The sequence below is a fragment of the Crinia signifera genome, chromosome 6 (genome assembly GCF_055691185.1).
Source record: "Crinia signifera chromosome 6, ASM5569118v1, whole genome shotgun sequence".
Taxonomy (NCBI): Eukaryota; Metazoa; Chordata; class Amphibia; order Anura; family Myobatrachidae; genus Crinia; species Crinia signifera.
Window position 1 is genome coordinate 104,547,177 of NC_139222.1, and position 16,927 is coordinate 104,564,103.

At 45.6% G+C, this 16,927-nt stretch overlaps 1 protein-coding gene across 2 annotated transcripts in view; it reads left to right on the forward strand.

Moving 5' to 3' along the window:
- DNAJC5 (DnaJ heat shock protein family (Hsp40) member C5) overlaps window positions 1-16,587 on the forward strand; it is a 43,130-nt gene extending 26,543 nt beyond the window's left edge. For both annotated transcript variants that reach the window (XM_083146708.1, XM_083146709.1), the window contains exons 2-5: window positions 1,835-1,950; window positions 2,345-2,558; window positions 10,091-10,262; window positions 12,763-16,587. In XM_083146708.1, the coding sequence (XP_083002834.1) occupies window positions 1,844-1,950; window positions 2,345-2,558; window positions 10,091-10,262; window positions 12,763-12,866 (597 nt within the window). In that variant the 5' untranslated portion in view covers window positions 1,835-1,843 and the 3' untranslated portion in view covers window positions 12,867-16,587. The remainder of the gene's footprint in view (window positions 1-1,834; window positions 1,951-2,344; window positions 2,559-10,090; window positions 10,263-12,762) is intronic.
- The last annotated feature ends 340 nt before the right edge of the window (window positions 16,588-16,927 follow it).

Genomic DNA, 16,927 nt, shown 5'->3' on the forward strand with positions numbered 1-16,927 from the left:
CATTTAAAATGTCAATGTCCAAAAGTCAGCTTCAGTTTTTCATGCTTTTTCCGCTGAGACGCACTTGGTCTTACTTCACCGTCCAAGTGGGCATAGAGTTAGATTATAATAGTGCTGGAAGCATGGTGAGCGCAGCCATTCATGCGAGGGGACGAAGTACACTTATACCGCTTGCATGTCGATTGAGATGAGGCGGATATACAGCCCCTTCCTGCTTGTCTGCACCAGCATTATTGCTATCACCTATTATCTGATTTAGGGCCTGACATGCTTCATCTGTGGCCCTGGCTCTGCTAAGAGCTGCAATAGCTGGTAAATCCCCACAGGTCATATGTTGCAGGGAATGCATTTTAACATGTGATTTCTGCTTCCTTCCTTCAAAGTAATGAAAATTTAGGCAGGCCCTGCCATACACCAGTGTTGTCTTGTTTTGGTTCAATACACTCATGAGCAGATCGCGCAATATAAAACAAGTGCAGCAGGTTGACTGTGTAAACCTCCCTTCAGAATTGTGCTGTTTCTTTTCCAGCCTTCCTACCTTATGTTATTACTGAAATATATGTTGAGCGATTTCTGAGATTAAGAGTGTGTGTGTGTGTGTGTGTGTGTGTGTGGCCCTGTTGATGGTTATAGGAACATATATGTGGTTTCGCAAGTCTATCTTGATCATCCCTGCATTACAATGTTGTTGTGCTTAATTATAGAGGATTGCATATTTTTGCCATTTTCTTTGCATACAGCTTATGACCACATACCAAGAACTGTATCCAGGATACAGAATAAGAGACCCAACACTGCATCTGTCTTCACCTACAGAATGAGATGTTACACTGTTCACTACAATAATAATTGCATGGCCATATTGCTGATCATTTGCGAGCCGATGGTACATTTCCACAGTCTCACTTCTTTGTTGCTGGTTGTGAAAAAAAAAACAAAAAAAACTATAGGTTACATTTATTTGAGTCATCTATACTATATATAGGAATATATTTTGTGGGATGAACCAATGTTTATAGCAACTTAGCCTATCCGTTCACTGTTTTGCATAATATTAGTTTTGTGATAAATTATCATTGCTATCTCTAGTTTCCAGAAAATTAGTAGACTGCATTACTAAAATATTTGTTCGGTCCTCGAGATCTATAAACGGTCCACGTTTTTCAAATCGCCTAGCTCGTGCACAGCTGTAGTCATTACCAACTGTCACGTGACCCAAATCACCTAGCTGGTGCACAGCTGTAGTCATTACCAACTGTCACGTGACCCAAATCGCCTAGCTCGTGCACAGCTGTAGTCATTACCAACTGTCACGTGACCCAAATCACCTAGCTGGTGCACAGCTGTAGTCATTACCAACTGTCACGTGACCCAAATCGCCTAGCTCGTGCACAGCTGTAGTCATTACCAACTGTCACGTGACCCAAATCACCTAGCTGGTGCACAGCTGTAGTCATTACCAACTGTCACGTGACCCAAATCACCTAGCTGGTGCACAGCTGTAGTCATTACCAACTGTCACGTGACCCAAATCACCTAGCTGGTGCACAGCTGTAGTCATTACGAACTGTCACGTGACCTAAATCACCTATCACATTTGCAAACATGCTACATTCATTCCTGACATATTTTCTAGATATTTTATGAACTGTTGGTAGGCCTTGAGGACCAGTTTTACACCACTTGTTTAAACCGTAAAATAGCTGCCAAAAAAATGTTAACAATTTTACACATTGGCGGATAGCTTATGTCCAAAGGCTTTTATTTGTATGCTTTTCTTCTCCATGTGAAAACTGTATTTCAGATTTTACATTAGACCCTCTTCCCATTTCAGTGAAATAAGATGGCGGATCAGCGGCAACGTTCTCTCTCCACCTCTGGGGAATCCCTTTATCATGTCCTAGGACTGGACAAGAATGCTACATCAGATGATATTAAAAGATGTTACCGGTGAGTTGGAGCTAACCTAAGCCCTCAGCACCTATTACTCCTCTGTTGAATAGCTGAGAAGACATTTAGGGGGGTATAAATTTTTCTTCCCCAACCGCATTGAACAGGAATCTGGGCAGAACGGGCCCGACACTCAAGCGGTCGGGCCTGTTCTGCCGAGAATGGCTGGGAATTATCGAGCTCCCGGCCACAGGTTGACCTTTTTGGTGCTCGGCAGGCAGGACTTTGAATCACGCCTGCGGTGCTGACATCAAGCCGGCTGAGAACGGGATGTAGCCCGACAGTCGTGATACCAGATTGAATATCCCCCTTAGTGCATACAAAACATTTCTCTTGCTGCTTGCTTTCTGGCCAGCTGTGATTTCATAAGTATATTGTTTGTTGCATGTTACAGGAAGCTAGCATTGAAATACCACCCAGATAAGAACCCAGATAATCCAGAGGCGTCTGAGAAATTCAAAGAGATCAATAACGCACATGGTATCCTGACAGATGCCACAAAGAGAAACATCTACGACAAGTACGGGTCACTCGGCCTCTATGTGGCGGAGCAATTCGGGGAGGAGAATGTTAACACATACTTTGTTCTGTCCAGCTGGTGGGCAAAGGTGAGTAAGGGCTCTCCTGAGCGATACCTTAATACAAAACGGGTAGCGTCTATGCTCAATGTGTACTCCCGCTTTCTTGGTGACTCCAACCCCCCCCATGTTGGGATTTAAACTTGTTGTATGCATGGAGTAAAATAATTGCCAGGTACATGATGTTACCCAATTTAATCCCAACATCATATCGACTTGGTTGTTCCTCAAAATACTGATCTGTAAATAGCAGTGGCATGGAGTATGATCTGTAGAATGTCTCTTGGAAAGGATACAGCAACAGAATCAGAATTTCTATTTCCTGTAGTGGCCCTGTGTTATCTGTATCCCACTGCAATCTGACACTTGGGTCTATATTCTAATCCTTGGAGTGAGAAGAAAGTACCAACTAATCCGCTCCTGTTCATTTTTCAGACACTGCATGTGAAATGGCAGGAGATGATTGGCTGATACTTTGGGTGAAATGTAATACGATAAGCAAATCAGAAAGGGAGAGATTTGGTAAGAAATATCCAGGTTTTTTAAAGCAGCAATCATTTACACTTTAAAAAAACCCTGACATTTCTTACCAAGTCTCTCCCCCTATTTCAAGAGTGTTAAGCCTGACCTTCCACATAGATTCTGTGTAGCCTTATTTCCCTATGTATAGCGTAGTGTGTTGTAGTTAGTGTTTAATATTCTGTATTCTTTTATTATTACTTTTAGTTTATACCTGTCTAATTTATGTATACTGATAACTGTATAAAAATCCTTAAGGATTTCATTTATTTAGACGGTACTTAGTAATACCTTACTATTCGGTACGGCTGCCTCTTCCCTTTATCTCCTCCCAAATCCCTGCTATAAAGCTTACTAAGATGTGATCATGCTCTCAGTAACCATGACATTACTAGGTAAGAGCAGTAGCAGTACATTACTGATCCATTTGACCTTTTATCAGCCTGTCCAGCTGCAGTTTCCTCTCCCTTGTATTTATGCCAATATAACAGTTATCTGTCGTCTTCGACTCTGTTGCTATGGACATGAAGAAGTTACTTTTAAGCTGGGTACACATTAGGTGATGTATGTACCGAGCAACATTGTGGTGATGGGACACGGCAAGGGAATCGGCATCGTGGAGGATATACACACTTGCCGATGAAGTCGGCATTCAGGGCCGACTGAAGATGGTGCTGGTGACACGTTGGTACACAATGTTCCTAATATCGGCTGGATCGGACAACATATCGTTTAGTCTGTACCCAGCTTTAGAAGAAACGGATCTTTACAGTTAAAGAAAATGATTAGAACTTAAGAATAGGACGCGTTACTTTTACCCATATATATAATATCTATGTATTTCAGTAAATAGACTACTAACATTTAACACCATACATTATAAAAAAAACTACTCGAAAATAGGAATTTAATACCTACCGGTAATTCCTTTTCACGTAGTCCTTATGGGATACTGGGAATGGTCTTAAGACATTGGGTATTAGAGGGTATCCGCAGGAGACAGGCACATCTATAACTTTGAAGCTGGGTGTGCTGGCTCCTCCCCTCTGATTCCCCACCCAGGAACCAGTTAATGAAAAACTGTGCCCGAAGGAGAATGTACATATGAGAGGAATAACTTGTGTCACCTATGTAAACATAAGTGTGAATAGTGTGGTGAGATTTATGCCAGCACACCCGCATTCATACAAAATAAAAAACAACTATAATACCACCAACTGGATGGATTTTCTTTAACAAGGTCACTGAACTAGACCTTAGAACCAGAAGACCCTAGGTTAACTTCTGAACTTTATAAGCAGAATAAAGCTGCAGCCAGACCCCCGCACAGGGCGGGCGCCCAGTATCCCATAAGGACTACGTGAAAAGGAATTACCGGTAGGTATTAAATTCCTATTTTCACTAACGTCCTTGATGGGATACTGGGAATGGTCTTAAGACATTGGGGATGTCCCAAAGCTTCCAGAACGGGAGGGTACGTGCGGAGACTGCTGCAGTACTGCCTGCCCAAACTGGGTATCTTCTTTGGCTAAGGCATCAAACTTGTAAAATTTTACAAAGGTGTGTTGCCCCGACCATGTAGCAGCTCTACAGAGCTGCAGAGCTGACACACCCCGAGCAGCCGCCCAGGATGCGCCCACCGATCTGGTGGAATGAGCCTTTAAAACCGGAGGTGTCGGCATGCCTGCCGTCACATAGGCTTGCTGGATTGTGGTCCTAATCCATCTAGCAATGGATTGCTTAGATGCAGGGTGTCCTTTCTTTTGTGCGTCATACAGAATGAATAGACAATCCGTCTTCCTGATTCTTGACGTCCTCTGGACATACACACGCAAGACACGCACAACATCCAGGGATACCGGAATATCCGGTGAACTAGATGCAGACGGGACTACAATTGGCTGATTAAGGTGAAAGGAAGAGATCACCTTAGGAAGAAATCGCGGGTTAGTTCTCAACTCCGCTCTGTCTGAGTGAAAGATTAGATAGGGGCTCTTACAGGAGAGAGCTCCCAATTCGGACACTCTTCTAGCCGAGGCTAGGGCCAAAAGGACCACCGCCTTCCAGGTGATATACCGCAATTCTATCGACTCCAACGGTTCAAACCAGGAGGATTGAAGAAAATTAAGAACAACATCCAAACTCCAAGGAGGTGTAGGAGGTACAAAGGGAGGCTGGATGTGAAGCACTCCCTGAAGGAATGTTTGTACTTCCGGGATGGTAGCCAACTTCTTTTGGAAGAATATGGACAGGGCCGAGATCTGGACCTTTAGTGAGCCCAGACGGAGACCCAAATCCAATCCCGCTTGTAAGAAGCACAATAACCTGTTTAGGTTAAACTTCGCTGGGGGGACCTTCAGCTCCTCGCACCAACCCACGTACTTCCTCCAGATCTTGTAGTAGTGGGTGTTTGTTACCGGCTTTCTGGCCTGAATCATCGTGGTGATAACTGATGAATGCAGACCCTTCTGAGCTAAGATTTTCCGCTCAGCCTCCACGCCGACAAACGTAGCCGCCCTAAATCTTGGAAGACGCAAGGGCCTTGTGAGAGTAGATCTCTCCTTAGAGGCAGGGGCCAAGGATCCTCGATCAGCAGGCTCTGTAGATCCGAGAACCAAGCCCTTCTTGGCCAGTCCGGAGCCACCAGAATGGCTTCCACTCCCTGACTTCGAACCCTTTTTAGAACTCTTGTCAGAAGCGGTATGGGTGGAAACAGATACACCAAAGGAAACACCCATGGAATTGTCAGGGCGTCTATTGCCACTGCGCAGGGATCCCTGGTCCTTGTGCAATACATGGGGACCTTGTGGTTTAACCGGGATGCCATCAGATCTATCGATGGCTGGCCCCAACGGTCCACAATTGCTGCAAACACCTGTGAATTCAGGCTCCATTCCCCGGGGTGGAGGGCGTGACGACTTAGGAAGTCCGCCTCCCAATTGTCCACACCCGGGATAAAGATGGCCGACAGAGCCACCACGTACGTTTCCGCCCAGGTCAGGATCTTGGAAGCTTCTTTCATGCAAGTCCTGCTTTTTGTGCCTCCCTGGCGATTTATGTAGGCCACAGTTGTGGCATTGTCGGACTGTATCTGGAGCGCCCGACCTTGGAGGAGATCCTGGGCTTGTAACACTGCATAGTATACAGCTCTCAGCTCCAGGATATTGATGTGGAGTCTCGCTTCCCACCGAGTCCACTGACCTTGAAAGGTTCTGTCCATGGTCACAGCACCCCATCCCTGCAGGCTCGCATCTGTCGTGAGTCGCACCCAATCCTGGATGCCAAATCTCCGACCTGCAAGCAGGTTCGACTCCTGAGTCCACCATAGAAGGGACTGCCGGGACTGATGCGACAGAGAAATCCTCTTGTACATCAGGAGATGAGAGCCCGACCATTTTGCCAACAGATCCAGTTGGAACACCCTGGTGTGAAAACGTCCGAACTGAATGGCCTCGAATGTGGCCACCATCCTGCCCAATAGCTGGATGCATTGGTGAACCGACACCTGAGGCTTTGCCAAAATCACCATCACTAGGGATTGTATGGCTTCCATCTTCTCCCGAGGGAGGAAAATCCTTTTCAACTCTGTATCCAGGAACATTCCTAGAAAGAGGATACGACGTGATGGCGTCAGGGAGGACTTGGGGATATTTAGGATCCACCCATGCTCGGATAAAATCTGCCTGGTCTTTGCTATATCCTGCAGCAGGACCTGTTCTGACCTTGCTTTGATCAGCAAGTCGTCCAGGTAAGGGATAATGTTGACACCCGACCTCCTGAGCAGTACCATCATTTCTGCCATCACCTTCGTGAACACACGCGGCGCTGATGACAGGCCGAATGGCAGCGCTCTGAATTGAAAGTGCAGATCTTTCAGCGCAAACCTCAGGAAAGCCTGATGTGGACCCCAAATTGGTATGTGGAGGTAGGCGTCCTTTACATCCAGCGATGCTAAGAACTCTCCCTCCTCCAGGGTTGCTATTACTGCCCGGAGGGACTCCATCTTGAATTTGTAAACCCTTAAAAAAGGGTTTAGTGACTTTAAGTTTAAAATGGGGCGCACCGAGCCGTCCGGCTTCGGTACGAGGAACAGATTGGAGTAGTAACCCCTTCCTTGTTCCTGCAATGGGACAGGTGTGATTACCTGTGACGTCAGCAGGCGTTGTATTGCCTGCTGCAGGTTCACTCGGTCTGCTTGTAGAGCCGGCAGACCTGATTTGAAGAACCTGTGAGGGGGAGGCTTCTCGAATTCCAACCTGTAGCCTTTGGTAATAAGATCCCTCACCCAGGAATCCAGGTGAGAGACTGACCATACTTGGCTGAAAGCTGACAGGCGACCCCCCACCTCGCAAGTGACTCCAGGGTCGGAACCCGAGTCATGCTGCCGGCTTAGAGGCGGAGGCATTAGCGGCACGATCCTGAGATCCTGTGCTGGCGGGCTTCCTGAACCTGCCACGGCCCCCTCTGGTGGCCGAGCTGGAGCCTCTCGCCCTCTGCCTGGGCCTGGAAGGCCGAAAGGACTGAGAAGCCTGAAAGGACTGGGACGTATGGCCCTGAAAGGGACGTTTAGCGTGGGTGGAAGCCGTCGGCAGAAAAGTCGACTTGCCGGCTGTAGCCTTGGATATAAGGTCGTCAAGTTCGCTACCAAATAACTTTTCTCCCTTAAAAGGCAAACTTTCCACGCTACGTTTGGACTCTGGATCAGCTACCCACTGTCTTAACCAGAGGGCCCTGCGGCCTGAAACCGCCATTGCGGAAGAGCGAGCATTTATAGCTCCAAGCTCCTTCTGTGTGTCACACAGGATCTTTGCAGTATCCTGGATATGGCGAAGTCTCTCTCCGACCTGCGCCATTGACATATCGGCCAGCATGCCTTCCTGGATTTGAGAAGCCCATGTATAAATGGACTTAGCCATCCAACAACTGGCGAGGACAGGTCTCTGAGACGCCCCACTCGCAGTGTACATGGACTTAAGGGTAGTATCCAGTTTTTTGTCTGTACTATCCTTGAGTGTTGCTGCCCCTGGGACGGGGAGAACCACCTTCTTGGACAGTCTGGACACTGATGCATCCACAACCGAAGGCTCTTCCCACACCGCTCTAGTGGCGGGATCAAAGGGAAAATTGGACTTAAACCTTTTAGACAGTTGGAAACGCTTTTCAGGTTGTTTCCAAGCCTCCTTAAACGTCTCATCCAGGTCAACTTGTTCAGGATAAACAATTTGCTGTTTCCTTTGGGACCCAAAGAACGGGTCACCTTCCTGCATGTCTGCTAAAGGAAGGTCTAACACTTCTCTTATTGCTGTAATAAGAGGTTCTGGGCCTCTAAGAGATGACTGTGAATCAGGGATCAGAGCCCCGTCGTCCACATTATCATCTGTGTCGTCACCCGCCTGCAGATCATCATCTGAATCAGGCAACATGGCGGTCGCAGCACGCTTCCGTGACTGGCCCGTGGTGGTGCTTATATTATCCACCCGTGTGGCTAAAACTGTTAAGTCCTGCTGCACCTGTTTGGTCTGCATTGTATTTGCAGCCAATTGTGTTGACACTGCCTGCAGCATGGTTTTTATGCCTGCCGCCCATTCAGGCTCCTGTGAGTCTGATTGAGGAGTAATCTGGGATGAACCCCCTGTCCCACTCGTTTGAGTGGACATGCATTCCTCACAAGTAATCTGTGAGGTGGATTTAGGCACAAACTTGCTGCTGCAAATGAGACAGGTTAACTTCCTCACCATGTTGAAGGAATAAGTAACCTTTCTTCCACAAACACACCACAATCACAATGAAATAAATATATATATATTCAGTGTGCAGTGTATAGCAGCTATATATGTGTGAGCGCTATCACTGGAAGTGTGTAGCTTAACAAGCACGTGGGGGAGCGCTCAGATTACACTGAGGAGACCAGCACACCCTGTACAACCTTAACTCCTATTTAGGAGTTGGTAACACGCATAAACACAGAACAGTGTGTTCAATTAAGCGATCTTAGCGCTAAATACACTTGCTGTTTTCTGCAGATTTCCTCTGTCCAACACCTCACCGCTGAGGAGTGTATCTGGAGACAGTAATGGCGCCCAGGGAGAAGCAGGAAGTAGTGTATGCGCGCTCAGAGCTCTGGCCTCGCTCCGCTGAAGCCCCGCCCCCCTGTGATGGCGCAGGGGCTTCACTGATCTTTATACTGGCGCTGGCTGTCAGTTTTAATGGCGCCCTCACACTGAACAGCGTTTTATAGTGGGATCTGCCCTGGTAGCCCAGGGACTGTCACCCGCAGCCAGTTTGTGACAGGGGGTCTGCGCAGCCCCTGTGCAGGGTACCGCGTCTGCCGCCGCCGCCATCTTGCCGCACAATGAGCCGGGGTACCCCACTGTGGGGACCCCGGTTTCTACTCACCACAGACGTCTTCGGACTGTGTCAGGAGTGTGCGGCATGCTGGGGGTGAGTATCACTGCAGCGCAATGCCCGTGAGTACAAACACCCTCTCAGGACAGTGGTCCTGCAGCAGGGACAGCTCGGTACCTTAAGAGGCCTGCAGCTGAACCCTCCTCAACTGACTCCCTCGAAGCAGGGATACTGTGAAGTCCAACACAGTAACCCCAAAATAATAAAAGAAAATAAACTGAAGACAAACTCTCTGGAGCTCCAGCAGTGTGCATCCTCTCCTGAGGGCACATTTTTCTAAACTGGTTCCTGGGTGGGGAATCAGAGGGGAGGAGCCAGCACACCCAGCTTCAAAGTTATAGATGTGCCTGTCTCCTGCGGATACCCTCTAATACCCAATGTCTTAAGACCATTCCCAGTATCCCATCAAGGACGTTAGTGAAAAATTCCTACATACTGTAACCCCTTTATCTACTCTCCTCAAGATTTAGGGAGCAGGGTTTTCATAGGTTTGATTTCAAAGGTTAGTGATTGTAGTTGCGAATGTAACTGTAATGGGGTCCAGTATGTATTTATGACCCCCGTTCTGTCTGTTAATATTCTCAATAGAGTGTGTACATTTGAGTGCTTTGTGTAACTCTGGCTATCCCTTTCCCCAGGCGCTGTTTATGTTTTGTGGACTGATCACTGGATGTTACTGCTGCTGTTGTCTCTGCTGTTGCTGTAATTGCTGCTGCGGGAAGTGTAAACCGCGACCCCACGAAGGGGAGGAGACAGATTTCTACGTATCCCCTGAGGACCTGGAGGCACAGCTGCAATCTGATGAAAGGGGTGAGGGATATTATTTAAAATGAGCTCTGTGGTTTGATACCCTCTATCATTCCATCAGGAATACAAATACATACCCCTGTTGTTGGAAACATTCCTACCTTCTCTCCCCTCCCCCACTTCATACATGTTACACTGTGTAGACAAAAGTGATTGGACACTGACAGGAAATACATCAAAGATGTAAAAATTGAGGCCAGTACTGTGTAGGTCCACCATGTGCAGTGATTACTGCAGACACCCTTCTTGGCAAACTGTCCACAAGGTCCTGGACAACAGCAGGGGGTAAGCTGTGCCATTCTGCCATAGGTACAGTGACTAATACACCTTTCACACCACAAAATGCAGGGACTTACCCAGAAATACAGCCCAGGAATCAAGCAGGGGCATTCCTGGGTTTCACACCAGCCTAGTCCCTGCATTTTCTAGTGTGAGGGTGGAGAGACCGCGCTGGGAGGGCGCCTATGTGCAGCAGCGGGTCTGGGTAGCGGCGGCTGGGAGCTTGTAGTGCTATTTGCCGGGCGGCGGGGTGGGAAGCGCTGCTGAATTTAAAAACATTTTTACATGCACCAGAGTATTTCACCCAGCAGGGGAATGCTGTAAACTGGATGTGAATATAAGACGGAAGTTCATATGATATTATGGAAGTATAATTTTATATTCTCTATCACCTCTACACTTACTGTCTGTATACGATCACATCCATCCACTGGCGCTGTTTGGAGTTATAAGTCTTGTTTGTGATTTTTAAAAGACTGGCCAGATGCTGATTGGCTGAGCATGTCTGGACAGTCTTTTCAATATGTTTTCAAATTCAGCAGCGCTTCCCACCCCGCCGCCCGGCAAATAGCGCTACAAGCTCCCAGCCGCTGCTGCCCGGATCCCCACTGCCCAGGACAGTAGCTTTCACACCAGCCAGTAACCCGGGCTGGTCGCAGGAACAGATTTTTCCTGGAATTTGTCCCGAGAACCTTTCACACCAGTGCTAGTGGTGGGTTGTTCCTGGGGCCAAACTGGGAATTTTGGCTGGTGTGAAAGGGGTATTACTGTAACAGTGAAGTATGCACCACTTCATCCCAGAGGTTCACAATGGGGTTAAGCTCTGGACTCTGAGCTGGCCAGTCCATCTGGGTTATCAGATTTTCTGTGAAATCAGCTGAAATGGCCCCATGGCATCTGAAAGTGTTATACCTTTACAAACACATCTTCAGCAGGAGCACACCATTTCACGTGTGGGGGGTTTACAATTACTTATGTCTACATAGAGTACATCTACAAACATTCTCTGTCCATGCCTCCACCTGCCCTCTTTGTCTTTCCGCAGACCAGCAAGATGAAACAATATTCCTATAGCAGTGAAACCAACGGGCAGCTGCAGGCATGGAGAGTCTGATGCCTGATTACAGCACATTCAAATAGAACATCCATGCAAATTCTGTGTACGCACACATGAGTCTACGTGTGTCTATATTTATTTTTGTATACACAACACATTTTATGTAGTGTGCCCTAGTCACGTGTCTGTTCATTCTTTTGTGTATTATTTCAGTATAGGCAAATAAACCAACCTTAGTCTATTAAGGGACATTGCAAGTTATATGAATCACATTCATTTATTCATTAAGTTATTTATGTAGCAGAAATATAACACAGCATTTTATAGAGGCTATTCAGTCATTCACATCAGTCTCAGCCCCAGTGGCGCTTGCAATCTATATCCCCTATCACACGTACATGTATGCACACATACCCCAGGGTTCATTTATGTGAGAAGCAAATTGACCTATTAACAGACCAATATCAGGAATTGTATTGCTGACCTCAGTGTGGTGAGGTAGTGATACTAACCACAAAGCCCTAAGCCTCTGTGCTGGAGGTGGTAGTTGTTTATACTTGGCTTGTGTTCAATATTCAGCCTATTCGTCCTAAAACCCGAAGGTTCCTGAGACATGAGGCAGTATGTGCATCCTTCCCCAATGTCACTAGTTCCTAATAAATCCATGGGCTGGGTGGCCCACAAAATATTTCCTCCTCCAAGTATAATACTGTCCCACAATGGTGCAACCACGAGATCTAGTCCACACACACACCCCACAGTTGTGGGAATACAGACAATGTGTAGGTCTCTTACTCTTAAATGTAGTTCCTGGAACAGGAAGAATTTACTCTGGTGGGGTGGAATGTATTGTGTAATGTGACGTACTCAAATGCACTATTAAAGGTCTTCTGATAGTCATTCTCAACAGCAGCTGGAAGAACAGCAAAGGTGGTGCAGTATTGCAGTACAAATGTATTATCATACCCTCATAAAACATTAACAGCATATATCACCACATCAATGGTGGAACATTTCTGGGGCCACGTGCAGCCAAGTACCCAATGCTCATTTTATGAAGGGTTTCTTTGTATAGAAAAGGCTTGCAGGGTTGGTATCACATCAGCTTGGGTACTTCCAGTTGTCTGCCTGGACCCTTATACACTAAATGTAATGCTTTCATTGCAGATACTGCTGATATCCCAGTGTTGGTACAACCTAGCTCAGCCACTGAGACCACACAACTGACCAGCGACTCCCATGCCAGCTACAAGACTGATGCATTCAACTGAGTGTGTACAGGACCCCCAGGTCACTGGGATTAGAGAAGAGGGGGAGAACTGATCTGATCCTACAGCCCTCCGTGTACAACATGCCCCTGACCCCACATCTGACCAGCTATTATCTCGTCCCCTCAGTGCGGTGATTGAACATCCGGGGAGACGGCGCATGCTCACCACTCTCCCTCCCAACATGATCCTCTTCCCTCCTTTCATGATCAAATATTTTTTATTTATTTTTATTTTGTTTATGTCTAGTTTTTAATGGGTATATTTTTGTATGGGGACCTGTTACTTCTGCACCCCCTCCCTTCTTTCTCCCTTCTTTCTCCCTTCATGTTACCTTATGTCATGGAGCGTGCCGAACCAAGCCCTCCGTTGCTCTCTCCTAACATTTTTAGGAGGAGTAAGTATGTCCTGTTCCGGATCAGTGTGACAAAGGCAACAAGTGATCATGTAGTCTGGGATCACTTCCTGTTTTTTTGTGATTTATTCTGTTTTCTCTCCCCTTCTGTCTGATTATCTCCCCTCAAGGAGAATTTTAATCATGAATGTGTCACATTGTAGTGCGTGTGCTTGTGGCGACCGTGTGCTTGCAGAGGACTGTTTGGCTGTATGCGAGGGACGCTGCCTCATCTGCTGCTAGCTCCTGGCGCATTGTATGGAGGAATACGGTTCAGCTGCTGCTTACTTGGCATTTCTGGGAACAGTTCTTTACTGCGTGACAAAAGAAGTGACTTCATTTTGAGAGCGTTTCTTAGAGAAAGTTTCACTTCTTTAAAAAAAAAAAAAAAAAGTACTTTCAGCTAAATTAAAAAAATCTTATAAACATTGCTGGGTGATAAGTCACTTAAGTCGCTGAAACTGCACTTTAATAAAATATAGTTGTAATGTACTTTTACCTCCTCTAGTTGGTGCTGTATGCAGTGTCTACGATTTCTAATAACACACAGTGCACTTCTGTGCTGCACCCCAGTAACTTTACTTTATCACTTTTCCTCTATTTTACCAATAGCTTTTAAATACTCTGAGCAGTGTATGAAATCATCTTTGAAACCCCAAGGCTGAACCTGAAATATGGTTGTTTTATTTTATCTCTGGCTGTAGTGAGGAAGAGCAAATGTCATCCAAAATGAGAATTAGGGAAATTAAGCAGAAATAACTAATATTACGTGTGTTCTATTGATCCGCCCCATACTGATCAGCCAACGTAGGCTGGCGCTTCCTTCTGAATGCTAATATACTGACTAGGCCAGCCCATAACTGCAGCACCCAGTGGGGGGCTCTCTACACTCCAGTCATTAAGTTGCTCCTATACCACTAGCAGAAGGGGGAACAGTTCCCCTCTCTGTGTACCACTGATCGGGTGGAAATGTGTTCTTGTTAAACCTCTAGAATTCCACCCAGTAACCGAATCTTTAGTTCTGTGTGCATTGGAGTTATCCTTTTTAAGAGTGAGGTAGTGTTGTCCTCTACATTTCCTCAGCATCGGTTTTACTTGGTAACTCGTTAGGTTCCGTTAGCGAAGATCTTCCATGTCTTCACAGCTGTTAGCTGCTAAATTGCAGCGGGCCTGGTTCAGTGACTGTACACTCAGCTCTGCATATTGCTGGCAAAGTAGCCAGTGCCATATTTATTTGTATATAAGGTCAGTAGCACTCTACAGCGCTGTATTTATCTGTATATAGGGTCACTAGTGTACACTGCACTGTATGTAGTGCTGGGAGTGTATTTGTCACTATGCCAAAGATACGTGAGTGCCCAGTCAGCCCAGGGGCTTGTCGAAGGTCCTAGTACTCCAAATGAAGTACCAATCTTTGTAATCATGACACTGTACCAGAGCGCCTCATCTAGCCACTGTAAACCTCCTGAACCTGTTTTTATACAGGGAAATGACCAGTGCCCCTATTACGGGAGCAGTCCAAGCTACCTTGTGTCTGAGCCCATGCACATATAAAGAGACGACTAGGCTCATTGGGAATGGTTTTAGTATTTTCCCCACACCATTGGTATGTTCAATGTGAGCTGTAGTCATTGGCCAACACTGCTTACATAGAAACAGTAGGCTTCACATGACCACACAATACAGAATGACAGAATGATCCTGTTGTAGTGCCGGCTTAAGCTTGCACACAACTCGGGCTGAACATGTAATGGGTTGTGGGAAAGCGCCTGTGTACATGAGTCCTATTGCCTCTGAGCAGCATGTGTGCCCCGTACAGTATGTATGTATGTATGTGTGTGTGTTGTGCATTAGTCACAGTGTGTAGTCCATAATGGGTGACCAATTGTCATTAGGCCCTACCAGTGCAGAGGTTTATCATCCTCTCTAGAGTAGATATATATATGGGAATTTTTGTTGAAAGTGTATCTGTCCTGTTTAATATCAGTTTGGAAAAACAAGGAGTCTATGAATTTATGTCAGTTATGTCAATGACAATTTTATGTAACGCTTCATTGTTTTTGGCAAGTTTAAGGCTGGAGTTTTGAAAGTCTGTCACGAAGTGGCGCTGCTGTCCAAAAAGTGGTTATTCTTTTTACTTTATGTTCAAAAATCCCAAAAGATGTGCTGTCTCTCATTGCCTTTCCTTAAACAAGTTGTGGAACCTGAGCTGGGCAACCTAGAGCATGCTGGAAATTGTAGTTCCACAGCTCCAAGAGAGCCATACATTATCTAAGTCTAATCTTATTATATATATATATATATATATATATATATATATATATATATATATATATATATATATATATATATGTGTGTCTGTGTGTCTCCCGAAACACTGCCATCTGTTGGCAGCGAATGGAACTACATCTCTTTGTCTCACACATGCACAGAGGCAATGACAAGCTAGTAGACTAGCTTTCGAAGCATTTGCTTTGAGCGGGCTTACTAGTGTTCTATATGTCTGCTACATTCAAATGGCCATTAACTTTTAGACTAGTTATACTCGAGGTGTAACATCTTTTCTCTGTACTAACAATACTGTCAGTAATCCTAATGGAAGACAATTAAGACCTCCTGTAGTACCCCAGATATATGCAGGAGGTGCTTTATACATTTAGAGTATCTGGGTTTATTGCTGTAAGACTTAGATGTAACTATTATAACACACAAGTAAAAGATTCTATTGATCAACCCTTTCATGTATATATATTAGGATGGGTCAGCAAAAATATATATATCATTGTAGAATAATGACTTTGGTCAGATACCGTATGCTGATTTCCCCCCTCCACATTAGTTTTTCAGTGGTTTTTTTTTTCTCTCTCTCGTTATCAGAGACCTTTCTATATGCCTCTGATTTAATGTATATTTATTAAAATGTGCGAGGAGCGTCAATGTGTGTAGACTTGCAGAATTCTCTTAAGCCAAACAGATATTAGATCCAGCACTGTTCTGCTGTACTCTATTGAATGTTCCCTTACCCATGTTTTTTACTGCTTCCGTTACTGAGTCACTACGACCGTAAGTTTTCCCGCTGTCTATGGCCTGCCAGGAGTAAAACGTTGCAAGCGTCAGTGCCCACGCATCTGTGTGTCTGGTTATCTGGGGGATGGGGACGGGGTGACACTGAGGTCCCTCTGAACATTTGCAGAGGAAAAAAAATCATGTTTTGTTTTGTAGCATGTCATTATGTATGTTTGAATATTACCTAACGTGAAACAAAGCAAGAAGGATGTTAAGTTATCTGAACCACTACTGTAAAATAAATGTTTCTGTGCAGGAACCTCACCCACAGGTCTTGTGTGTTTTTGCTTTGCGCTGTTCTTTCCACCTTATTTGATGACGCTTGCCACTGGTCTTCATAGTGGGTGATGCACAATATAAATAGAGGGGGCGGAGAAAGACAAACATTTTAGGACATTTTCTAGCCATTGAAATTCTGGTTTCTCCCTTAGGGCTCATGGTTGGCAGAAAACTAAGGATTCTGCCAACCATCTGAAACAAAGGGCATATCCATGAAATTCTGCCTAACCCTAATTTATTATTTATGTAATATTAATTACATGTTAATTAAATGGATGTGGTATGGTGGTCCGACAGGGTAGATCCCGACATCGGAATACAGACT